Below are 26887 nucleotides of genomic sequence, written 5' to 3'. Positions count from 1 at the left end.
CCTATGCACGGGCCTTGCCCTGGCCCTGCCCATTGGATAGACACATTTGGAGATGTTCCCATGTCTTACTCTGTCACCTTTTAATCCTGCTGAGTGTCAAGGTACTGCAGCTTTGCTGGACCAGGTCCTCATGCAAGTTGCTTTATCTCCAAAGGCTGAAGCCCATTTTCAATTACGCGACAAATGTATCTACCATTAAGCTTTTAATTAAAAGGTGGGGATTTGAAGATATGTAGATCTTCCTTCCATGATGACTGGAGTGAGTTAATCGCAGCTAATTCTACCTGTAAAAGTGACTTGGAACTAAATAGTAGTTTATTGTTGTGTGTAGAGAATTCAGGTGATTCTGTTAACTGATGTGAGATGCAGCATATGATAAGCTGTAAGGAAACACAAGCAAGCTAAATGTAGTGATCTACCTCAGGCTGCATCAACCAGCCAGAGCTCCAGTTTCTTTTGTGGTGCTGTAGCTCAGCGTATGCTGCCCATATGCCTTCAAGCATCCTTATGCAATGCCATAAGAAGAGGGTATTAAGGCGTGCTCAGAGGTCAGAGCCTCTGAACAGCTTAGTTTTTAAGCCCTTTCAGTGTCGTACACCTCTCACAGATGATCTTGCAGTGGGATTTGTGGGGTTCAGAAGTTCTCTGGCCACAGATGGAAAGGACTTGCATCTCAAGTGGAAGTGCTCTACCATCCTTTTTCTTAACAGCTTGCAAAACATTTGCAAAGGCAAGCAGTGCTTTTTCTTCCCCTCCCCGTTTTGCTGAATCTGGTTTTTCATTTACTTTCATTTATCATTACACATAAATCTGGAGGTATCTGCACACACAACATGATGGAAAGCTGCATGCTGTGTTTGCTTGTCTCAGCTTTCCTCAGCCCTACAGCGCAGCCTTGCAAAGCTGCGAAGGGGTATGGTGGTAGGCAGGTCTGAAACAGAGATGGCGCAGGGGTTTGTCCACTTTTCCTACACAGGATCCACGCCGAGCACCTGCCTGCCCTTGCCACGCTGCCAGCACGTGCTGGTTGATTCATCAGCGCTCTGCAGATGAACAATGGGTACCTGTGGGTGCTGCTGCCCGCAGCAAGGAGGGCATGAGAAACCTCTGCCCTCACATGGCACCAGTGCTCCTCTGAAATACGTTGGAAATCAGCTTGTGGGATAAACAGCTATTCCAAAGGCATCGTTTAGACTGGAGTTAATTCAAGGGTGGGTCTCCCAACCTCGCCTGGTGAAGCGGACGCAGTCCCAGCATCTGTCGGTGGATGGGATGAGTGAGAGAGCCCACGCAGCCCAGGCGGCCGGTGAAGCGCAGAGATTTATTGCAGTATGATAAGATTCAGCGCTCAGGCAAGGAGGGGCCTCTGTACATCCCGGGGAATATTTTCAACAACGAGTCTAGTGCAACCCTAAAGTTTGTGAACCGTGAAATAAGATTTCTCTTAGAGAGGGAAGCGTCAGCCCTTGCCGAATTATCCAAGTCCTTTCTGTTGTTTTAAATCACCCCCCCTGGACCCCCTGAATGCTCTCTCATGACAGCAGTGGTTCATTAAATAACCCAGGAGCTTGCCAGGATAACTGGAGCAGGCACCCATCCGCAGCAAACAACCGACAATGTGCAGCTGCAGTTGGAAGCAACTGGATTCCTGCAGCGGGGCCAATTTTACCTACACAGGAACAAAATGGTGTGGGCTTTTCTCCAGGAGATGGGGTTTATCGCCTTTTGGGATGCTGGAGCCCTGGGACTATGTGAGGAGCTGAGGCTGACGGGAGGGAAGAAGAAAATTCTGGTGAAGTAATAGGTGCAGATTGTAATTCCTTGAACTGAGGGGTATTTTAGATTGTGCTAGAAATATTCTGCATGACTCTGAGCCTAAAAGACTTTGGGGAAGTGTGACTGGCCGGAGAAGAGGTAGCCTTGAGCATCCCTGTCAGGCAGTGGTACCGGGAGAGCGGTCCTCCTGGGATGTGTGGGGATAGTACAGCATTGCAATCCGGAGAGCTGGTGGAGAGGATGTGTCCTGCTGGTTCCTTCCAGCTCTTCCAAAATCATCTCTCAAGCTGCATGAGTGACAATTGCTGAATCCATGGTCAGGCTGTGTTGATGCTGCCGGTTTTGCTGACATGGGGAGGTGTGTAACACAGGGAAGCTGTCCTTGCTTCCTCTCCCTTGCTCCCATTTCAGATCCCAAGGCAGCCAGTGGTCCATGTGTTGCAATTTGCTGCTCAGAGGATTAACGTGTTGCCCAGGGCATTAGTGACTTACCCTACCTAGGCAGCTTATCATTGTTCGTGTTCCCAATTTAAAAGGGAGGTCAGCATCCCACCTGCGGTCGAGGGAGGGAGTATTCAGATCCTCCTCTGCTTTCTGCTTCAGAGATGTGGGCAGAGGTCAGAGCCTCGTGCGCCAGGCTGCCACTCGTAGAGAAGAATATTTACTGTTGGTGGGAAAAGGATGCTACAGAGCAATCCGTGATGGTGGCATGGGGTGTGTCTTAGGAAGCTGTGTGCAGTTCACAGTGCCAATCTCTCCTGTCTCATGTCACTTTATCTCCTAGAACAGTGGTTTTCCTATAAGAAACTGAGGGCTAGCATGCAATGAGTCACTCTGAGGGCCACGTGTTTCTCTCAGCTGGAGCACTCCGTGCTGCTGATGCCACAAGTTGTGAGTACACCTGGACTGATAAATTAATTATTAATTGATGGGGACTTATGAATTTTTCAGTATTTTCTCTCATTGAGCATCACAAAGCAAAACCACTTTTTATGAGACTAAGATCTCCCCTAAAGCCCTACATCAAAGCTGCAGAGTTGTCACCCATATTGTGATCTTGTTCAGCCTTCACATGCAGCATGTTTGCTTTGAAATACTTAATCAACCATTTGCTGAGCTACAGAGCTCCCAGCATGTCAAAGGATGAGCGCCTTGAAACTTTCTATTTGAGGCTTTTGGCACCTATAACCAGACATGACACAGGTGCTTGGCTGCGTTAATTATTTGGGAGGACTTAAGCCAGGCTTAGGAAGGACATGAGTGGGTCACAGCTTTTGTCCTTGTCCTCCACCCAAGGAAAATAATACACAAAGCAGGATTTTCAGACCCCCCAGCTGCATGGTGGTGTGCTGGACACAGGGATGGAGAAAATTAACATTGGAGACCTCTGACAGTGCCCCCAGGCAGAGCAGTCCCTGCACAGTAACAGCCCATCCATGCCTGCCTTCGACTGTTCAGGAGGAATCACCTGTCCCCAGTGCCAATGCTGCTGCGAGGGAAAACCAGCACAGGCAGTGGCTGTGGATTTCATGGAGAGCTGGACTAAACGCTTTCATTTCCAGCAAGTGAAGAGCCAGGTTTCTTTCCATTCCCAATGCAGCGCCAAGCAGGTCGTTGCCGTTCAGCGTTCTCATTGCCAGAGCATTTGAAACGTGGTTTCCCAGAACCCTGTTGCAAATGGTTTGTCCTCTGCAGGAGCACGCGGCACGGGAGCACGGCTGGATTCACCACCACCTTGTAACTTTTCTCAAAGGGAGGGGAGATGCTTTCAGACAGGCCCCAGTTATGCTTCAGGAATGAGGATGTTGTGACACTTGCTGGGAAGCAGGGATCAGCATTAGCAGCGACTGGCAGGGAAGGATTATCTGTTAAATGTTCCCAGTGGTTTCTGGCTGGGGCTCGTGGCAATTATACTGATGATATCTTCATGTCCACGGCGCGTCGCGTAAATGCCAGGCTGATCATTGAAGGTTGTGTCTGTATGTTGCATCATGTCATTAGAAATCCTCATAGCTTAAAACAATATTATTTCATTATAAATCCTCGTAGCTTACTACAACGTTATTTCCAACAGTGCTGAGCTCAGACTGTGGATATATATGCTGCGTTGTGTTTAACTCGCCTGTGTCTGTTGGGAGTGTGCCCCATCGGTACGTGTTTGGTGGCATGGCTGGATCCACTCTCCTCTTACCGACCAGCGGAGTGCTGCATACAGTGTGTCACTTGTGCCGCCAGCATCGTTCCCAGGCTGGGTGGGTCAGCCCCAGCTGCAGTCCTCTCACTGTGGCCAACAGCACAAGGGCTGTACCCTGCTCGGGCCCTGGGCGGGCGGATTGGTTTGAGGTGTTAAACTGAGCAAAGCAGCTTTGGGCATCACAAAGAAGGGAAGAGGAGGGCAGCCTGCACCTCCCCAGCATCGCATTTGGAGCCAGGGCTGTGATCGTCGTGGTTTGGCTTTAAGCTGTGGTAAACTGAAGTCCTAGCTGGAGCTTTAAATATGTAACACATTGACTGCAAAACCAGGGGAATTTAAAGTCTCCCATAACACCATTAACGTCCTTGAGCTGCCTCTGGCATTTCCTGGGATTTGTGGAGGTGATGAGCCTGGGCTCCTGGCTTTAAAAACCACAAGGCTCAGGTTGGCCAATGCACTGGAGGTGTCTGACACCCCAACCAAGTAGTTCAGGTGTGGATTTGGTAGGTGCTCATGTGTCTAATTGCAGATCTTATGACTTAATTAGGTTGGTTTGTTTGCTTCTGCCTTTCAAAGGTGTAGAGCGATTATCTTCCATCCCTCTGGGATAACATGAGGAAAAGTCTTGCAGTGAATTTGTTTCAAGGTCATGGAAGCAAAAAGGGTTTTTTCTGCAGACCAGCAGCTGGTTCTCACTGGGATTAAAACTGTCAAAATCACACAATGAACATTTTTAATCTCTTTCTTTCATTTACTAATGCCCATTAAAAGTTATCCCTTATTAGCAGTTTATATGTAAAAAACCTGTCTTTTGAAAGATCTTTTTCTTGCAGTTGAGAGGTCACCAGGGGTTAAAGTTGGCATATTGCCCTCAGCAATGCCTTCAGTGAAGGGCTGGCTGCGGTGCTGGTAAATTTTGGGTTCCATTCAGAATCTGATCTAAATAATTTTATTTTTATTGTTTAACTTTAGCGACTGTTACACCAACATAGATAACCTCTGCAGGGCAAGCAGAGAACTAATGTCATATGTGGGTAGATGTACAAAAGCATCTAATTTACCAGCAGGCAGCTGGGTAATGATCAGTTGAGAATTGCAAATTATGTACGTCATATATTTGTGGCATGCTGCTGAAGAAAAGCCCAGTGCGTATGACAAATCATATATATACTGAAATTTATAATACTTTTCACATTTAATTGACTGGGGCAACCTTATGATTTATATCTTTGCTTTATTCATACCACGCTCATAACATAGTCATAATGCAGAACAAAACTAATTCAATTTTTCCTTGACTTTGTAAATCATTTATATATTTGGCTGTCAAGTATTTGAATATAAATTGGGCATACATACGGCAGAAAATAGATAGCTGATTCTCTAGTTAAGAAATTGAGTTTTAATGATATTAGGGTCTGTGTTGCCTTACTTGGATGTTCGTTTGGTCTTGCCTGCTTTACATTTGTCCCTTGCCTTGTTTCACAAGCGAAGTATATTTTATGGGCACCAGCATTGCTCTCTTAATAGCCCTATCTGGTGTTACGACCGTGTAAAACGTACTCGGCTTGCTTTGACGGCAGCAGGAGCCTTTCCCAGGCTCGGGAGCAGTAAGTGGCTGAGCTGTTGGGCTGCTACTCTTAGTCACAAGAGGGCTGCTTGAACGTGCCAGGAGGACACGCAGGGACTGCAGGCAGAGGCTGCCTCATTAGTACCGTTCTGTAGATAACGAGAAGAAAAGGTTACGTTGGCTACAACAGACTGCAATTGCTTTCCCAAAGATCAGGTTTTGCCATGGAGCTGTCATGCAGAGTCATTGAAAATACATCCTGGAAAGACTTTTTTTATTTCCTTTAAATACCAGGTTATCTGGCTTGGCATTGCTAATTAACGTTGGGAAGCACAGCCCTGAAAAGCAATACCTTACCCACTCGACCACCACCAAGGAGGCTGCCTAGAGTGCTTGTTGCCTCCTAAGAAAAATAATCTTCTGCAGTCAAATCTTTCCTTGACATGGTTTTTGACACCTGTAGTGTTACTGGAAAACATCTGCAAAATCAAGATAGTGCAGAAAGTGTGAGGCAATTTGCTGGCTCATTATCATACCACAAAAACAGCTCTCCTCCACAGCAGCATCCTTGATTTCTAAATTTAGTGTGTGAGTTATTTTGGGTAGTGTGTGATTAACCTCAATTACTGTAGCTCGGATGGAATTCAGATAATGCCCCGTCTTTCAGAGTTGCAAAAAAATGGAAATCTGGGACTGTACATTTCCTACCCTTAATGAAGCAGCTCTGAGAGATGCTCATCAGTCGAGGTCAGTTGTGTGACGCATTTGTTCATGAAGAAGTTAATGGGGGCAGCTGATCCTGAAAGGTGCTGGTGGTCCATGGCTCTGTATATTGGTTTTGGGATCAGGAATATAAAGATGAAAGCAGTAGGTTATGTGGTGCAACTGATATGAATGAAACCTGGGTGGCCACAGCAGACATCACTGAAGCTTCAGTGGATTTGGATCACAGACACTTTGTAGTTTTCCGGCTTGAATTAAATCAGTAATGGAGACTTTCAAAAGCTAGTCAAAAATATACTTTCCCTCAATCTCAGCTGTAATGAGCATCGTCTCTCTGGCAAATCATTGGTGGTGAAGCAATGTGCAAATACACACCTGCATGCGTGCAGGTTTACACGAGCATGTGTGAGAAGGGGGAGATGCAGGATGCGCAGGCAGACAGCTGAGAAGATGCTGTGGAAAGTGACGGAATTGGGGGAAAGCGGCATATTTCAGCCCATCCAGGGAGCACTAATGGATGAGCTCATCGTTCATCAGGCTGAGAATTGAAACTTTTGTCGTTTCTGTAGCTGTAACTTTCCAGACTGCACTGCACCAGCCAAGCCTTTCTTCTGTCAAGCAGTTTGTCTCCGGAGGAGGATAAAACCCGGGGAGGCAGTTAGCACATCCCCAAGCCAGTGGATAAAGCTCATTTACATGTAGCAGTCGGTGGGAGAGCTGACCTACAGCAGCTTGTGGCAACTGTATTTGCTGGTAGCCAGAAGGGGCTGATACGTTGCAAATGAAGGCGGCATTTAGATGGAGAAGCCAGCCCTCCCACCTGAAGTCACGTTTGCTTGAGGAGGTGAACCAAAACCCTGAGGTTTTGCACCAGGCTGAGCCTGGTTGTGTGCCTCGTGGGTGGAGTGATGCCATGACCAGGCTGCTGCTGCACATTTCTAGCCTTGTGCTGCAGCCAAAATGACCCCAAAGGAGTCTAAAGAGTGGTTAGAGTCTGGAAAGCAGCTATGAAATTGCCACCTCATTACAGCAGCTATCGACTTCTTCGGGGGCTGGTTTGATTTTGTGCTTTTTTGGTGTTCTATAATTTATGTCTGTGTATTCCCAGTAAAAATAACAGATGTGCCCCGAGCCCTACCAATGGGAAACTGTTCATAGCAGTCACTGTGCCTCTTCCACATGTGCTGTAATTGCTTGCTTAGCTGGTAGAAACAATGTTTTACCCTCAGAAGACCTTTTAGGGCCAAGCAGACACTGAACACTGAACCACAGGGCTGTGAGCAGTGTGTTGCAAAAAAAAAAAAAAAAATCAAAAAAAGAAATCTCTGCTGAAGGCTGCAGAAAAAACAGTTGCATGAATTGGGTGGTAACACAAGGATGCAGCAATATGGAGGAAAAGGGAAAGAAAATAAGCAAATGATATTGCTGTGCGTTTCTGCTGAGCCCCCTTCTGTCGTCTTTTGGGTGGCAAGCAGGGGCAGGGGGTGTTTGGCTTGGTGATCTGGAGCTGCCCTGTGTTCTGCCTGTGTTTTCCCAAGTACCAGCAAAGTGATAACCTCTGGAGGGCACCCCACTTTTCAGTGGTTCAGATAGTCACTGTCAGACCAGCTCACAGGGCAGAGTGGGTCTAAGACCTCAGGATGAGGATGCTCAGCCCCAGGAGGCAGCTGGACAGGCATCAAAACAGAGTTTGTAGAGTCCCCTGGTCATGTCTGTCTTGGGATGGTGAGCACCGTGTGTGTCCTTTGTGGGGGGCTCTGTCCCAAAGAGGAGCCCGTCACCACTCCCTCTATGCTATACTTAATTGTTAACGTAATACAGATGGTCAGCCCAAGGAACTGAACTGCTTGTAAAGGTGCTGCATTGGTTAATTTTTCACCTTGCCTTTTGTTTTTATACAGTTGGACAACCCAGATGAGCAAGCAGCACAGATCAGACGTGAATTAGATGGACGTCTTCAAATGGCAGAGCAAATTGCCAAGGTAAAAGGAAAATTTTCTGTATTAATAAGCTTTTCACGTAGAAGCACATAAGCAGTTTCATGCACCCCCTAGGTCCTGTCCTTCTTTCACAGGTTTCTTCTCCCAGTAATCACCAGTTAAAAATTAGCAGATTTTTAACTACAAACAAAACAACAAGTACAGATGAAACTGTTGTGATGTGCATTTCTTGGAATGTCCTGATGAGCTGGGACAGTTTAGGTTCCTGCAAAATCCTTTACAAATCCTCAGTGGTGCGGAAGATATTGTCCTGAAGTGCTCCAGCTGGATCTGCAAGTGCACACCTGAGTCCTCTTTGTCAAATTTCTATGCTAGGCAATAAGGTGGGTGATGGCATGTAAAAAAGAGCCAGGAATTCCCCTGATGGGGTTTGTGCCGTTCGCTGGGCTGCTGGGAGCCACAGTTTCCTGCCCGTAGGTAGATGCTGCCTCAGTAAAGGTACTTCAGATGTGTTGTGCCAAACATGTTCACAATTTGCACGAGAGCAGTCAGACGAGCATTGCACCATGCAGACGTTGCTGCTCTTTGGAGCAGCAGGCACAGGACCTCCAAACAATTTTCATAACCAAGCACTCAGCTAAACTCCCTAGAGACCCTTCTGTAAGGAGAGATCTCCCTGGGAGCACATCACACCCTCACAGAGTGCAGATTTACGATGGACCATAGATGGAGAGAAACCCTGGATCCTGTTGACATCAGTATGGCTGATATTTTATCCTTGCCTCTAATCAGATGCTCTGAGTCACCGATAAAGCCCTAATGGGGCTGAAGTCATTGGGAATGATCTATCTGGCTGTTCTTGATAATCAAGAAACCATTACTAGAAGGAAAAGAAAAAGGTCTAATCAGAGAGACGTAGCTCAGCCTGGGCCCCTGCCTTTCAGCAGCAGTCCTCCTGGCATCGAGCTGTGCCCAAATTGGGGGTTTTTATGAGAAGAGTAGTAGCAGAGCTGTTTGCAACCACACTGATATCCCTGGGTGTGAAAAGCAGAGCTCATTCATTTATGGTCAGGTGTTAGCCAGGATGCTGGTAGCGCCTGTGCAGTTCCTCCTCACTAAGGCTTCTGTTAAACAGCTCCAGTCATTGCGTCTTTGGGGAGGTAGGTTCTGTTTTTTCCCACTTCACTGACAAAAATAGCGAGGTGGCCAAGGACCACGTGGCCAAACGATGGCGCAGCAAAGTGACTGCAGCCCCTTTGTTCAGCAGTTGGCCCTTTGCCATTTTATCGTCAAGAAAACCTACAGTATTTTTTCATTTGTGGCAAAATGTAAGCCCCTGTGCGGAGCGCTGCTGCTCCAGTTCTGAGATGGGCACTGGTAGCCAGGCACTGGATGCCAGAATGAGATTGCCTGGTTTCGTTGTTTCATTTTCTCTTTATGGCATGTGGGACAACAATATGCATGGTTCAGTAGCAGCCAGCAGAGGCTGCAGCTTCATGAATTACTTTTTGCAAACGAGAGTTTGCCATTTCCATTCCTCCCCCAAGGATGCTGAAAACAAACCATGCCACTGCTGGCCCTGCAAGAGATAGTCAGGGGAAAGTCCTCAACACGACCTGACATTTCCCTGTGCAGAATTCAATCTTTAAAATACAGCTGTGCAGCTTGGAGGGTGATTTAGACTAAAAGTGATTTACCTGTGATCCAATTGGCAGGTATTGATATTTAATCTCCTTCATGTTACTGCTGCAGGCTTCCTCTCCAGAATGTCAGATCCCGCCACCACCTGCCTGCAAGAAACCTTGTTCTTTCAGACCCATGAATACCATCTTCTGGAGGCATCCAAATGACATTAGAATCCTTCTCTGTATCCTCCTTTCCAGGCAAGGCTGCTTTCCCTCTAGCACAGGACAGGTTCACAATTCAGCTCAGTGAAAGGACAACGTTTCCAATTTTATCTCAAATTTGCAGCTTTTAATGGAGGTTTGCTGCACAGGGAGACTTACAGTGCTGGTGAAACAAGCCCTGAGGTGGCTGTCTTGAAGATTCCATGCTAAAGGCAAATTAATGCCTTGTTAATAAATTAAGAAATTCACACTCACATTCAGAGGCAACAAAGGCCTTGGAGTCTAATGGGACCTGGGACTGCAGCGTTGCAGAACCAGTGGCTCTGCAGGCCCTTGTCTGACCTGTCGTGTGACCTTGAACAAGTCACTGTGCACACCAGCTTTCCTGCATCTGGATACCAGGGCACAGCTCTTGGTCTTTTTACCTCCTCATGTGCCCAGGAGAGTGCAGCTGAGCACAGCACCGGTGCAGCATTAGGCAGGGTCCCCCACTGAGACTGGCTCCATCAAAGCACATAAGCCCAGCTTTGGAGCCAGCCAGCTTGAGGATCACGCTCGAAGTCAAGCAGATGTTTTAAAGCTGAATCTGGACAGGCTTTTCACTCTGCGTGTTGTACTTTTCCAGGAGCTAAATGAGAGCAGCATTACAGCTGAGAGCTTAGTGATGCCAAGGCAGAGGTATAATTTTTTCTCTGCAGTAGCAAGTGCTTTGCTGTCCCATGGTGCCTTTCCTCCCACCCAGTCACCTGGCCTCAAGGGCAAGGAGGAGCACGTGTAGGGGCAACTAATGAGACCTTGTGATGACACCAGATCCATATGTCCATCTGGGGCTGGACCCACTCTGCTCCAGCCTGCTGGACTGGTCATTCCTCACAGTCTCTTAACTCTGCTTCTCTCCACACTTGTCCCCATTTCTGGTCCTCTCCCTGCTCCAAGTACATGTGGAGGTGACTAACACCCTTTCTTGCTGTTGTCTGCATCTCTTGATTGTATATTCTTCCAGACTTCCCCCAGCTCTATCTCCAGTCTGATGGATAACTTGGGACCACACTTGCATCTCTATATTTCCATCATCAGACCCAGTCCCAGTTAAATTGTTACGTATCACTTCAAACTACCTGGTTTTAGCCTTAGTATGAGAAGTTGCTGGTGACACACAGTGAAATATCTTAGTCCTTGCTGTACTTCTGAAGAGGTTTGTGGGGGCAGTGCCAAAACTGAAGTCCCTGGAGAGATGGATAGCAGCGGGGTGAAAAAGCAATAATGTTTGAACATCATTGCTTCAGCACTAGTTCTCAAAATCTACAAAACAGTTGTGGCTTTTTTTTTCCTAGGAGTGGCTTGCAGCTTATATAATGCATAGAGAATAAACCAGACTGATTAGGTAGTTTATCTTACGCCAGGTCTAATTTACATGAGGGAATTGCTTCCCAAGATTGAGACTGGAAACAGAAGACTCTATTTTAACTGCTTGGTGCGAGTGCTGCTGTGAGCTGTGCTTGTAATGGGTAAGCTAGTGAGGGCTGATGCAAAAACTAGTGCAGTGGAGTACTTTTTCAGCAGCCTGATGACAGTCTTCTAGAAGAAACATGACTTTGTTTTCTTTTCTAGCATACATTTTTCAAATTGCTTTTTACAATAATATGAATTGCCACTAAGATACTTTGCACGTCAGCCTCAAGTTCCTTGGCTGCAGATGCTGCCTCACTGTCGTACGCCTTGCACAGCCTCTCGTAACCCACTGAGAGAGTTCAAACCCTGAGCAGATTTGGGGTATGGGCAGAGTTGTCAGAAGATGTAGGGCTCAGACCAGCAGTCCTAACAGAGCTGGAGCATGGGCAGCAGCTCAAAGCTGAGAACACTGGGAAGTGTCAGGTTTTGCTCTCACTGTCTCCTTTGGTTTTAATGTTTAAACATCCTGTTTGCAACAAGCAGCACTGGAGGGTCTCACAGTGCAAGGTTCTCTTGGAGGGAGACACGGGCCCTGGCAAGTAGTGGAAAGGGTGGTTTACCCCTTCTTCCAGTTGGGACCACACATTCCTGCCCACACATTGCTGATTTTCCCTCCTTGGGCTCCTTTCACACCTAGAAAACTAATGGAGCTCAGAAGTGTTTTTAAAAGAGCTGGCACATTTGGGAGACTGGAAAATAAGTCCCTAACTGTCAACATCCTTTGAATCATTAGTAAATTGCTGTCAATCACAAAGTTCAGCTGAGATCTGACCCAAAGTGTTTGTAATTGCGAATACATATATATGAGGAAGGCCATTTGCAAATAGAAGAATCAATGAAATGCAAGTGCATGCAAGAAACAGTAAAGTTGGATGAGTACCAAGTAGTAGTTCTATGGGAAGCTAACAATAATGTTTCTACATTACACAGGGGGAAGCTGTAATTTGTCATCTGGTTTGTGGGAGTTCCCTGCTCGCAGACCTCTCTGCAGATGCTCCTGGGGGATTTTCCCAGTGCAACAAGTGGTTGCTGATTGTCACAGCTATTCATTCTGTTGTTTTTTTTTTCCAAATCCAAGGAGCGCAAGTTTCCAAAGTTTGTGTCCAAAGAAATGGAAAACATGTACATTGAGGAGCTGAAGTCTTCTGTCAATCTCCTGATGGCAAACTTAGAGAGCATGCCTGTGTCTAAAGGAGGCTCCGAGTTCAAGCTGCAGAAGCTGAAGCGTAGTCACAACACCTCAATAATTGACATGGGAGAAGAAAACGAGAACCAGCTTTCTAAGTCAGACGTCGTGTTGTCATTCTCCCTAGAGGTAAGCTTCACGCACACACAGCAGCCAACTTCTGCTTAGTTCAAACTTGAGTCACGTGGAGAGAGGTCAGTAGAAATCACTGATCGCCATGAGGAATGGTTCCTGTCTGAGTTACCAGAAGCTTTGGCTGTGGTCAAACACTGTGTCCTTTCTGGTGTCTCACCATCTTGTGGGAACAAATTGTGTGAGATAAACCATCTGGAATTTCCTGCTGCTGTATACCAAACAGCTCCCAAACCTGCATCATTAACTGACCTCTTCATGCAGCTTGTTACTGACTGTAGCGCCATAACCCTGAGCCTGTGTTGTCCCTGAAACCAGTAACAATAATGCAACACCATAAATGTCAGTATGTTTAATTATTGCCAGTTAGAGGTGTCACTCTACTTCCCTGCAAGCCTTGCTTCCTCTTTGGAGAATTGTTAAAAACTGCTGGAGTTTGAATGCACCCAGCAGATTGGCTTGCAGTGTGTGTGGAAATACTGTGCTTTGCTGGCTTGCCATTTGCTTTGTGTTGAGCACTGATTTTCTGCTCAGTGCTCTGTCGAGCAGTTTGTCTGTACAGCCAGGGGAAGGCAGGGTGCTGCAGGGACCCGCCGTTACCTCCGACACAGGCTGTCTCGGTCCTGAAAGCAGTGTTGCTGCAGTAGCGGTTTTCAGCCAACTTAATTGTTCTGCGCAAACATATTTGCAGTCTAGGCAGGAGATTTACTCCAAGGAGCCATCAGCACACCTATACAGGATTGTTGTTTTCTGTCAGTGAGTGGGTTTATGTTACATTGTCAAAACAGCTACCAGGATGGGGTCAAAAATGTAGGATGCATAAAAATCAGAAAGTTCTATTTTTGTGTAGTTTCCTGTTTATTTCTCTTCCTAAAGGGTCTCTTGTTATATATACTGTGCCAATGCAAAACTTAATGACACTGGTTGTCCAGTCTCAGAGTTTAACTCATGAGATGTCTGAAACCATCTGTATAATATTCAGCTCAGTCTTATTTAAAAATAGGGCTATGAACCCAGAGATGGTGCCTTCAACAGCAGCATCAAATGAAGCCTGACTTCAAAGTGTTCCCGTACGGGGGAGCAGGGAACTATCACAAAGCAGTAGACCTCTCTGTTGCAAAAGCCTGTGCAGAGTGTATAGCCGTGCATAAAGGGACTCGCCCTTACAATGGGATGTCTCAAACGCTTTGCTCCAGCTGAACCCCATCTGGTGGGAAGCAGAAGCTCAGTGAAGCACTGACTTCAGGAGCTGGCAGGTCTGTGCACTGCTCTGTGCACGAAACTCTTACTGCAAGAGAGCTTTTACCAAAAATGTGTGCTCATCAGAGGGTTTGTGGAGCTCTGTGTGCCAGGGAAGGGGGCAATCCTCAGCACAAGGACAGATTAGAAAGACCTGAGGAGAGGAATTTTAAGCCCCTGTGTATATACTTCATAGCTGCAATAAAATATGAACAAAAACTCCCACAGTGTTTCTTATACAAAAGTTTAAAAGTATGTGGTTAACAGGATTAATCACCTTTAAAAAAAAAAGTAATTACCTGCAAGAAACTTAGATGGTGGTTTCTTACAAGAAAGATGAAGAAAGACTTTTTACTAGGGCCTGTAGTGACAGGACAAGGGGCAATGGTTTTAAACTGAGAGGGTAGACTTAGGTTGAATATAAGGAAGAAAACGTTTACAATGAGGATGGTGAGACACTGGAATAGGTTGTCCATAGAAGTCGTAGGTGCCCCCTTCCTGAAATTCAAGGTCAGGTTGGATGGGGCTCTGAGCAACCTGATCTACTGAAAGACATCCCTGCCTATGACAGTGGGGTTGGGCTAGATGATCTTCAGAGGTCAAACCCGAACCATTTTATGATTAATCTTGGAAATAGGCTTTTGGCACAAGCTGAGTAGCTGTGTGCTTTCTTTTCTGGATTTCACATATAAAGGCACTTTTAGTTGGGGCAGGGCCATGTCTGTGAGGCCCATCCTCTGAAGCTTCGTACAGCCTTGGGCTTCCAAAGGTTTCAACAAGCCCATGTGCAGTCAGAGGGGGACCTCCCGGTCACCATACAGACGTCGCTGGCTGCCTGGGCAGTGCCACTGTCCCTGCCCACCTGCCACCATGAACATCCAGCAGCATGTGTAGGACCCCAGCACTGGCTCACCCTGTGGGTTCAGCAGCCAGAGCAAGGTCTGGAGGATGCTGCTCCTCTTTCTTACATTCCTCTTTCTTTGCCCTGCAGGTTGTCATCATGGAGGTGCAAGGTCTGAAGTCGCTGGCCCCCAACCGTATTGTGTACTGCACCATGGAAGTCGAAGGTGGGGAGAAACTGCAGACTGACCAGGCTGAAGCCTCAAAGCCAACGTAAGTCTTTCTTTGCCTTTTGCTCTCTCCACCCTGCTCTCCTCTGCCCCATCTCTGCACTGCTGAGTCGCTGCAGATAGCTCTGTCTCCTGCGTGGTGAGGCCAGAGGGAACTCTGAGAAGCAGAGGACAGACTTCCACATATGCAGAGTGTCGTCCTGCCACTAAGAATGGCACATAAGCCCTGACTGAGAAAAAGAAGTGTTAATGACAGGCTTATGTCTCTTGTAGCCATAGAGACATCAATTTGTGCCTATACGTAAGTACTCTGCTAAATAGGGATGGAGTTAAGCATGTGCTTAGATAAATACTTGTCTGAGTGTCTCTCTGAACTGGTGCAGTCAGGTGTAGGTACATAATCTTGTCCTCACTGTCAGGGTTTCAGCAGTCCTACAAGAAAGGGAAACAGCTGGTGGGTATACTCTCTGGCAGCCGCAACCAGAGGTGGGAAAGAGGAGCTGGGGAAAGCTTCAGGTCACTCAGTTAAACCTTTATCTGCCCTGGTCCAGTTCAAGGGCAGAATCTTGTTCTGTCCTCTTTGACCTGGTCCCAAAATCCCCAGCCTTTGCCCCATACTTGGCTTTTTTGTCTTACCCAGATGTTGTTATAAGCCTGCTAGTAGTGATTGGTCTGTGTTAATTTGGAGGTAGAAAATGATGAATGGCTTATTTCCTTTCTGATTTGTGGGATTAGTTAACTTGAAACACTATCTGTATGGATTTGAGGCAGTTTTACTCTGGTTCACTGCAGAGATTTCACTCTTAAATGAAATTCTCAGTGCACATCCTCACAGCAGACAACTGCCACGGTGATATGAAGCCTCCTCTGGCAGTGGGGAGCAGTGCAGGAGGGACTGCTGTTGGGATATTCTCTCTCTGTTCCCATATCCCATTCCCTCCGAGTGACCAGTCCCCAGTGGCGTTTCACCAGCAGCTTCCCAAGCCCGTGGAAAGCCAAAAACACCCAGCGGCTGCGTTACAGGCGAGTGCATGAGCACTGCAGGCAAACAGTTCCAGACCGGCTGATGCAGGCAGGAGGAGAGCAGAGCCGAAAGCAGGCTGCCTTCCCTCAGCGGTTGTCCTCCCGCAGAGGCACAGAAACTGCTGATGCCTTGTGCCCTGCACTGTACCAGAGGAGCAGGAATCTGCAGTAAGCGATTTAAAAACAATATTCCCAATCAGGGAAAGTGCTGCAGCCTGGCTTACTTTTCAAAACACTTCGAAATTTGCTTCAGAGGAGGAAGTAGGAGAGCTGTGCTTGGGAAGAAAATTTCCATAAGAACCTGCAATTGTCACTATTTTAGGTATTTTTATTGCTTCAGTGGAGAAAGTTGGGCTCTATTTAGGGGAAATTACTACTACCCATACTGAAAAGCACACTTCTGCTGGGTTATGTGTGCTTGTTTAGCTTAGTCTGTTCATCCCACTTTTGCTCAAAGGGTCTGTCTTCCCTTACGCAAGCCTTCTTGCTGTCAGCCGTAGGATCATTTATACAAGTGTTTTGAAAATAACGGCTGCAGGAGTGAGCTCTTTAATTGAGCGGGTCTTTTTATCATAATGAAATGTACAATGTCTGGGCATGAAGCCATCAGCCCTCAGGAAAATGCAGCCAACGCTGGATGCTGTGGCATGATACGAGTTATGCAAGTCCATCACACTCATCCTCTCTTTGCACTGGCTTTCTGTAGAGGTGCGAGTCAGGCTTGAAGTCTTCTGGGTTGCTCTAACACTTGGGCTAATACCTATGGAAATGCCTTAGGAGGGGAGTAGGTTTGACAGTTGCATTCCTTGAGGGTCCTGGGACTTTTTACTTCCAAAACCAAAGACCACTCAAGCCAAGGCTCTAGAATAACCTTCCACAGAAACCAGAGACCATCGCAGAAAGTTTGTTCTTTTTTCCTCTCTGCATTAGAAGTGCTTCTTTCACCTTGCTTCCCCTCCCAGACACAACAGCCCAGACATGGAAAACCAAAGCCCTATGAAAGCCATTTACTGCACTTAGATTCTCTTCTTCAGAAGAGAAGGAAAGAGAGAATGAACCAGATGTGACATGGTTGTCATGTTGTTTAATACAAGACTTGAAGACCCTCAGGTACTCCAGTGATGAGGGCAGTGATAGAAACAGCTCAGAGAAGTCTTTGGTGCATTTTTGAGCTGCACTGCCTTGCAGACAGAAGATTTGTGGTCAGCCAAAACAGCCTTCTGGAGTGTCTCTTTAGATGCTGACGTCACTCTCACTGAGGTCATTCACACCGTGTTTGCTTGTGTAGTTTTTATCATAAGCAAAACACTCATTGATAAAGGAACTAGATCAGCAAAAACATGCTGGGCTGCTCTCCCGGGGAGCTCGCTCCCCAGGCATCCCAGGTTTTGTGTGCACTGGCAGGGGATGCTGCCTGGCCTGGGGGTGAGGAGCACACTGCGGGAATTTTGAGCCTCAGCACTATGGAAGTGTAAATACTGAAGCAGGTTACCCCTGTACATCCCAAAACTTATTATATCTTGGAGGCTCAAAAAATAGAAATGCAAGTAAAGTGCCTGTACTCAGATGATGTAGTGAATACACTTTTGGAAACAGGCAGTATTTTCTTAAATTAAACCACAAGTCTTCAAACTGTTTGAAATTCAGTTTTGCCATCATCTGGAGGCTCTATGGGCTACACAAGACTAAATTTTTCATAAATATCGGGGGAAAAAATTACACTTGAACAGTAAGGTTCACTGGAAGATTTCTCTTTTTTATGACTGCCCTGTGTCCTGGGGTGAAGAGTGTCACAAGGCCACATGACCTTGTAGGACATCTTTTTATCTAAGAATGACTTACAGAGTTGTTCACTGTATTCTCACGTGTCCATGAAATGCCAGCCCTCAGCTAAAACACCCTAGTCACAGCACACCGGTGGCAGTGGCTGCTTTTCAGCTCGATGCCATGCCAGGGGTGCTAACCTGGTCTCCTCACCCCTAATGGAAAAAGGCAATTTCCCAGCCAGTGAAGGATTTCCAAAAGCACTGTTTTAAGTCTGTGAGATTCACCTTTCATCTTCCCTGGTGCAAACCCAGCAGTTTTTGAGAATAAGATGTTTGAAGGCATCTTAGTGGCTTTGGAGCTTGAATCTTGTTTGTTGATCTTGAAGGAGGCAGGGTAGCATCAGGGTTAGCAGCCACGCATACCAAGTGATCAGATGAGTTGTGTGTGAGGAGTGTGGCTCTTGGGACAGCAGTAAATGCCGGTCTATTTCTTCTTGGGCTCCATGTTGGATTCCTGACATTTTAAGCCCAGTCCCTTCATGTGAGGATTATCTACCTCAGCGTGGGTTCAGAGGATGGCACAGTTCTAGAGGAAGCCAGACCTGAAATAGCAAGGGTTATTTCAGATCAGGCTAGCAGTATATTATTAGTAGTGCTTTTGATAAGTTGTGTAAGAAAAAACCTTTGTATTATGCCTTAACCACAGATGCCTCTATGAAATGTCCCAAATCCCAGTGTGAGCAGGATTTTACTGCTTTCTGCGCTGAAACTGTATTCTTGCAGATCACTGAGGGGTTTATACTCCCCTCTTCCCTACATGTTGACCTGATGTCTGCCCTCTGCAAAGCACAGAGGGGCAAGGTGACTCTGCATGTCTCCAACATTGCCCTTCCAGGATCTATGTTAGTAATGCTGCGCCTGAGAACAGGGTTGACGAGGGGTCTGGGAATAGCACAAAAGGTCCAGCCATAACACCCCTGTCCTATGGCCTCTAAAGAGGCTACTGGATATATTTAAACAGTGACCTGTGCTTGTAGCAGCACTCACGGGCTATACCAGTGATTCATCTTATCATATTGCCTTTCTCTGACGTGAGCAGAACAGAAGAAAACAAAGAGACCTACACAACAGCAAGGTCCTACATGCCTTGTGAATAAATGCTGTATATTCACCTAGACATATTTCAGCATGCAGATAAGTCTTGTTCTCCTCTGGCTCACAGTAGAGAAAATCAGGTGTACCTGCACTGAGCTCAGCTGAACCATTTGGGTTAGAAACAGTAAATAACTAGTGGAGGAACAATCTGGATCAACCTGTCTGGGCATTTTGGCATGCTCAAGAAGGGACGGAGGTGTGAGCTGCTCCTCTGACTCTGGAAGTGGCTTCATTTTGAGGTTATATATCCCCGCTTGCAGAGCAGCCTCTTCAGTCCTAGTGCAAGGGTGGTGCAGTAGCTCAGACTATGAGAAATGAGGATGGAGCTTGTTATTTTTGAAAAAAAAAAGATCACTCTTTATTGCCTGGGGTTTTTTTCATGCAGTTTTCTTGAGCATGTGCTGTCAGGCAGTGCTGGAGAGAGCACACTCAAGGGGTCTCATCTGACTCCATGTCACTTCTTATGTTGTTTGCCATGACCAAGAACTTGGGCCTCATGCCCTCTCCAGAAATTCACTCTTGATAAAGTAATGTCCTTGGTAAACTTTTAAACCTCTCCATCTCTGTTTCCTTAGCCACTGCACTAAGAGACAGGGGTGCCCTGTTTTATTGTTGTGCTCGCTCCTGAGGCTGCTCCCTGATTTGCTTTCAAGGTGCTCTGACAGCTCAGCTGCTTATCTCTGCTGTGACAGGCTGCCCTTGTCCGGATCCCTACACCAAACCTCCAGGCTTATCACTCGACTAGGGTTTTCATTTCGAATCAGTGTGCCTCATCCATCAGCGCTTGCTGCCTGACCGTGAGGAGGAATTCCACAGCATCCTTCCTCAGCACCGTTCAGTCACTGTCTCCTCCTGGGAGATGGGCTCTGAGCAGCAAAGGGAGAAGACCTTCGGGAAGGGAGGCTGGCCAGCAGGGATGCCCTCTCTCCATTTGCAGAAGGGGAAGATCTCATCTTTTCATTCAGGAATCCCCTGCCTCAGGCCCTGGAGTTTGAAGTGATGCTCAGTGGCTTTGCACAGAGTAGGACCGTGATAAGAGCATTTTGTTGCAGTCAGTGTTTTGCTGCCACGGTTAGTTGGGAGATGTTGTGAACACATCCCATGGTGAAATGAGAAAGGTCCTTTCAAGGTGCATAGATTACAAATAAATACTCTGTATGCTGTAGAACTAACTTAACTCCACTAAACTAAAGGGGTTTGCACTGACGTGAGAGCAGAGTTTAGCCCATAATTCATGTTGTGCATCCCTCAGTACAGCTGTTGATGCCATGCCTAGTAGGTCTCTTCCATATGTGCAGATCTACAGTCCAGGAGGCTGGTCACCGCTCTCAGCGTTGCTGTCCTGGCTGCTGTGACAGCCCTGTGGGCTCTGCAGACAGGCAGGAGAATCAGCTGCCTTAGGCTTCTTGGCATCACCTGGGTGCTCTGAGTCCTTGCTACGCTCAGAGCTGTTGCTGTGCTGCAGAGGCATCATACCATGGCAAAGCTCAGGCAGAAGACCTGCATGGCTACATGGTTTTAGGCAGTCATTTATATTTAGGTTTGCATGCCTAACTAAGCCCTGTGTAAGCAAAATTCATGATGCTGGATAAAAAACAAAGCAAAAGGAAATTTTAGGAGATAGCTGCTTTTTTTGCCTTTTTTTTCCTCCTCCTTCTTCTAGTTGGCTTCAGCATTAAATATAAGCTGTCTTAATTACCCAGACTGATTGGCTTGCCTTTCCAGTTGCATGATTTTGTTTCACAGCTGTGTAGATGTTTACAGCTCTTTTTCCTTAGGAAACCTTAAGGAGCCTTACGAATGTGTCAACGTAGGTGACTGAGCCCTAAGTACAGCTAGCATCAGTGTCTCAGAGCCGTGGGACTGTGCATGGCTTTGCACCTGAAAGGTTCCACTGTTAGTTCAGTTTGACCTGCTCTTCAAATCACCTTTTGTGTGTGTGATAATATTTCCATAATGCCTCTGAGAAATATGCTATGAAATTCCCATTTTTAAAAGTGTAGGCTGTGGACAAGTCATTAAGCACAGCAAAAAATGCACTAAAAAGTTATTACCCAGGTGCAAGCGTGTGATCTATTATGGGAAGTCTTCGTGCAAGTGGTTTAGTGGCCTTTTTAATTAGTAATTCAGAACCTTTTCTGACACTTCCTTGTAGCTTCGCTGCAGGAGTGATTCTTACACGGCTCAGCTGCTGCCCTGGGGACCATGAGGGGACAAAAAGCCTGCTATAGATTAAACAGCTGAGTTTTTCCCCAGAATAAAGGCAAGGCCCTGTAGGGATTCCCTTACCTCAAGTACCGCTCAGACAGCCACACTGCTGTGGTGCAGTCTCCTGGACAGCAGCACGATAGTCTGCTGGGACTGCAGCTGGTGATCCCAGGTACTGTCCCACTCCCAAAGGTCTCATGTGCAGCCCCTCCTCTCTCCTCTGCTATAAATGTTACTCTAGAAACTGTGCTGAAGAGCAAGGAAAGCTTGTTTCTATAGACTTACCTCTTGTAGTTGGGTTCTCTGGTATCAAGTAAGTGCAAGCTCTGGCTGTGTTTCCCCTGACCTTTAGAGCATACATAGCATTGCTTTTGCATGGATTCTCTGGTGTCTAGTGAGGGTTGAGCTCATGCACCTTCTCTTTCACAGATGAATGTCTCTCTTTTCTTGCCAGTTGTCTAATTTCTTGAGTGTTCCTATGCACTTGGGAATTATGTATTCCTGTGATAGCGCATACACTCAAATTTAAGTATTCCAGAAGGTGTGATGATGCCCAAGGCGATTTTCATTGACACCCGTCTGCTTCATCACTCCTATGCATGGAACCTTAAGATGGGACAGTAAAGCCCAAAAGGACACTGAAATGAGATTGAGATTCAGTGATCTGAAATAGTGCTAAATTAAGAGGAGGGCTGCAAAACAGAAGTCCTGAAATACGTTCAGTTCAGTCTTCTTATTTAATGCTGATGGTTGGTGTTTTAAAAAAAATTAAGCCATGCCTTAGTGCAAGTTCTGCACGTCACTTGCTGAGGGAAAGGCAGGGGATGAGACATGTGAAAAGTTCCCAGTTGTTGGTTTATTTATTAAGTGTTGTGTACAAGTAGTGCACATTATTTTTTAATGAGGGGTACTGCTATTGCTGGTTGCAAAGCAGCATAGGGAGATAGAGAGCATGCTTTAAAGAATTGGTACTGTGCCTACTCCTGCCTGGACAGAGCTCTGGAAGAGGGAATGGTTAAATAAGAAGGCCAACCTTGACAGTGATTTCTCAACATTTTAGTTGTCCTTTCTGTGAAATGAAGGTAGAGAGGCCCATTGCCTTTGTGAACAACCTAAGTCTCCCAATGAACAGCAGCACAATGTGTGAAAGCACTTAAAGGGAGCTATGTACTGTTGTCACTACATGGGCAAAGAAGACCAGGCATGCTCGTGAAGAGAGGAGCTTGCAAACGTGGCAGGACTGCAGAGAGACATGGCAGGGTTTTCTTGAATTCCTTCCAGAGTAACTCCAAGGTGTTTCAGATTGAAAAAATCCATGAAAAGCAGGACACAGCACACAGGAGTGTCTCGCCTGGCTCACCGGTCTTTCAGACCTTTGCCAAAAGGCCTTGTAGGCAAATAAAGCTGAGAGCATCTGCAGCAACACCCACTTCATGGCTTAGAGGAGGTGAGAAGGGGGATCCCAGCAGCTGCACACAGCCACTGGAGCTGTGGGATCCATCAGGATGTGGGAAGAGGGCTCACGAGCCCCTTACGGTTGCTGAAGGGGAGGATGAAGTCCTACAAGTCAGGGGTTGCTGAGCCCTGCTACCATTGTCAGGCCAGAGACACAAAATGCATGTCTAGGGACAGATCTCCCACGAAACAAAGGACGTGGTGTTAGCATATTTGTTCTAGCTCTTCTCAGTGGCTGTGTGTCCCTGGGCCAGTGCCTGACTCAGTCCTTACTTTGGGTTTCCTGTCCATGAAACTAGAGCAATGCTTCTATTCCACAGCAGAGAAAACAGTCGTGACTGCGTTGGCTGGGTGGGCATCATCTGCTGGAAGTGCCCACTCATCCCCACTGACCCAGGAGCTGCCAGGATGACTTCACTTCTAGCTGTCAGAAGTTAGGCAAGACAAGCCCCATCCCAAGTGTCTGGCTGGATCTCGGCTTCCTATCCTGGGTCCAGGCTTAGAAGAATATAGGACAGCAAAAATGTGAGTGGTAGCTCAAGAAGAGACAGTCTCACACCTCTTGTTTCTCTCTTTAGCTGGTTTTGGAAGGGTACCTTGTGCCTTTTTCTGCTGTGTTCAAATTTAGGAAATATTTCACTGCTCTCCTCTACTGAATTTTATAAAGGAGGGTCTAGACTATGTTGGCACAAAACCAGTATCCTGTACTTTCAGGCAGAGGATTTCTCTCTCCTTTTCCATGGTCTGTGCTTGTAAGACACTGAGATTCTGTAAAGCAGGCAGTGCGTGGCCTTAGTAAGTCTAAATCGTAACCAGGCCTTAACTAGCTGCAGGGCTCCCCTTTGCAGTTGTGTTTTCTACCAGAGTGATAAGATTTGGTAGAAGCAATTAACCACATCTGAATTAAATAATTGTTCTGTGAAATGAACGGCTCTGTGGCTGGTTCAGTGGAGCGTCTTTGGCCAAAGGAAACTTTGGTTAGCATGTGCATGGCGTTGCAGTCGCCTTATACAAGAAGTGGTAACAACCACAGATAATAAATGCACACAGACCTATTTCATGAATGAAACTCTAACTCCTGCTGTATCGAAAGCAGATACACTGATTAAGCACATACAGTAGGCAGCCCATGTAAAAGCAATTATTCTTTCAGTTCAGACCTCCCAGTAAAAGGTTGCTGGGCTTACATTTCCATTTCCTCCTGCTGAGCTTTTCTCCCCTAATTGTAATATCATAGTATTAAGCGAGAGCACAGGGCATTTGAAAAGCAGTCGTCATTTAAATCATGCTAAGTAATCACGCTACTTAGTTTCCCTGTTAATACCCCGAAGATTGTGGTGAATAGCATTGCCATAAATCCTCATCCAAACCAGCCACGGGATTTCTGCAGCAGAGCACAGCCTGGGGTGAAACAGGCAGGGAGGAGTGTGTGGTCCTGGGCACAGGAGGTGAGGCTGGGCTGGGTACAGGCATGGCAGAGGGACATCTCTGGGGCAGGAATGCCATCTCGTGGCCGTAAATAGCTATTATGTGATTAAATCTACCTCCCATCCCTTCTTACAACTTCCCCATAACGCTTACCCTGTGTATCAGCTATGCTTAGGAAACACTTCATACTGAAATCAAGCTCTGCATTTTCTGTATAGCAAAGATCATCCTTTTTTGGGTTCCTAAAGCTGTGCCGTCGGCCTCAGCAGCTCCTCTTGGCTGCAGTGCCCTGGCAGCCGAGTGACACAGTGCTGGCACGGGAACAGGGTCTGCGGGGACTGTGTGTGAGCCACAAGCAGATCAAGAGCAGACCTTCACAGGCTTTGCTTTGCTGCAGTCTCTGTCAGCTTTACCCTATTCCTTCTGCACCTTGCACACTCAGACGCAGATGTGATGCTCTCCTAGACATATTTCTCTCTCAGCCGGCAGTCATAGTGTTGCCGTAGCCAGTTTGAGGATGTGGGAGTTGCAGCTCCTGGAGAGAGATGGTGCCTTTTTTCAGCTGTCTGGTACTGCTGGCTGCATGATGTTAAGCAAGATGGTGTCTGCGTTGCATGACACTTACATTGTGTCTCAGAGCCGTGGGAACAAAAAATGTGCAGTCCATGAAATGCTGGAGGTTGGAAGACATCCTTAGCTGCTCCTAGGAGGAGACCAGTCCTTAGGGACGTGCTGTCTCTGCTCCCCTTTTGGATAACACCATAGTGCTTTCTGCAGAGTAAACAAACCCAAAGCTTTTTCCTTTTGTAAACAAAAGAATTGCTAATGGTGCTTTTTTTTTTTTAGCAGAGGGAGTGTTATATGCTCGGAATTAGGACGTCACGGGAAATGATGCATACATGATGCAGTCCTTGGGTTATCCCATCAGAGCAGACGTCAGTGCTCCAGGCAGAGACGTGGCCTCACTCAGCATTATGTAGCTCCAGGGAAGGCAGGTACAGCCACGGCTGCTGGCCAGTGCGTGCGGGGATGCTGGCTTCTTGGTCACCTGCACAGTAGCTGCATCGGTGAAAGCAGGTTTTACTGTCGCTGTGAAGTCTGCGCAGGAAAGTCTGAGAGGAATCAAATCTGTTTGTGCTGTCACTCCCACTTCAGCTCGGCTTCTTCCGAGGGGATGGGACTGAAAGGCTGTTCTGTCAGCAGAAAGGGAGGACAGGAAACAAATGGGAACAAAAATAGGCCGTGTTGTCAATCTGTCTGATGACTTTGGTTATCCTGTTCTGAAGGTGAGTAAACACATAGAACTTTTACCGTGGGAGGAATCCCAGAGGAGGCTTAGCAGCTCTTGGGAGTCAAGCCGTGTTACAGATGCAAACCATTCTCAATCCGTTTCCACAGGCAGAGTGGAAAGGTACCTTTCTTAGCACCTGACTTGTAGTTCCTAGCCCAGGACATTTTACATTTTCGTATGAGCAGAAACATAGAACGTTCTCCGCATCTCTACATACTCTTTGAGATTTTCATTTCGGATCTGGTTTTTGTGCACCTGTGGCAGCCACCTCCAGCGCCACTCTTTAGCAGTGAAAAGACATGGACGCTTTTAAGGTAGGCTTTATTTCATCTGCTTCCTGTCTCCAAACTGGGATGAGGCAAATTAAGGCCTAACTCCGCTGATCTCTGCTCCTTACAATAGCAGGAGCCCAAGGCAGGTGACATAGGCACATGTACGTAGTAGTACAGTCCCCTAAATTTGTGTTTTTCCACAGTTGTGATCAGTCTGTTGTCTCAGCATCCTCTCCTAACAGCTAAAGATCAAATCCTTTCCTTGGAGCCATAGTTCCATTTGAGGCCCTCTGTGGCATGTGAAATCCAAACTCAGTCCCACAAAAACCACCAAGCAGATTAAATGACTTTCTGTTTTGCTGGTGGATGGCTGCTGCTGGTGGGAGGAACTGACACCTCCTGTACTTCACCACAGTATGATGCACTCACTGAACGCTGCAGAGCAGGCAGCACACACTTTCCTCTTTTTTTGGTGTCTTTACTCAGCACCTTATTTTGTTTCTGACTAAATCATTTTTTATCTTTCAATAATGATATCTCTTGAGATGGTGCATTTCCCACTAGGTTATGTTTCTTAGAAGAACTCAGCTGATCTCAATCGAGGTTTGTAGTCATACTGCAGTAAGTCACAAACCAGTTTGTAACTGTCCCCCACCCAGTATCCCCAAACTGGCTGTGGTTTATGGCATTCTCCCACTGAAACAGAGTTGTGCATGGAACTGCACCCCAGGGGTCTCCAGCTGTGTGACCCAGCCTGTGGGTTTTCTTGGAGAGCCTATAAAAAAGCCTGAATTACTCTGTCACCTTTGGGTTTTTTCAGATCCCAAAGACACAAACCAAAAACCTATTATCCGTTGCTGTTAACCACGAGAGTTACAAAAAAATGCATATTTTCCCAAAGGCTTTGGGATGTCCTATTACTTTATATTATGGCTTTGTGACCCAGCTGGTGCAGGTGTTAGCACCTGCCTCCACCACATGTCATGGACACATCCGTGCTGTCAAATCCCCTGCCAGGTCAGTGCCTCATCGACACCGCTCACAAAGAGGAACGAGCTGTTTGCTCTCCCAGCTCCTGCTTATGAAGGGCTCACCACATGGGCAGCATTGTCTCATTTATGTCATTCCTAGAAGTTCACAAATACCCATTTCTGAAAATG

The 26887-nt window shown here is 46.7% G+C and overlaps 1 protein-coding gene across 4 annotated transcripts in view; it reads left to right on the top strand.

Moving 5' to 3' along the window:
• CADPS (calcium dependent secretion activator) overlaps positions 1 to 26887 on the top strand; it is a 221360-nt gene that overhangs the window by 71803 nt on the left and 122670 nt on the right. For all 4 annotated transcript variants that reach the window (XM_074835822.1, XM_074835820.1, XM_074835819.1 and 1 more), the window contains exons 4-6: positions 8165 to 8245; positions 12581 to 12817; positions 15051 to 15172. In XM_074835822.1, the coding sequence (XP_074691923.1) occupies positions 8165 to 8245; positions 12581 to 12817; positions 15051 to 15172 (440 nt within the window). The remainder of the gene's footprint in view (positions 1 to 8164; positions 8246 to 12580; positions 12818 to 15050; positions 15173 to 26887) is intronic.

The sequence above is a fragment of the Strix aluco genome, chromosome 11 (genome assembly GCF_031877795.1).
Source record: "Strix aluco isolate bStrAlu1 chromosome 11, bStrAlu1.hap1, whole genome shotgun sequence".
In the NCBI taxonomy this organism is placed as follows: domain Eukaryota; kingdom Metazoa; phylum Chordata; class Aves; order Strigiformes; family Strigidae; genus Strix; species Strix aluco.
This window is presented reverse-complemented; position numbering and strand designations above follow the sequence as displayed.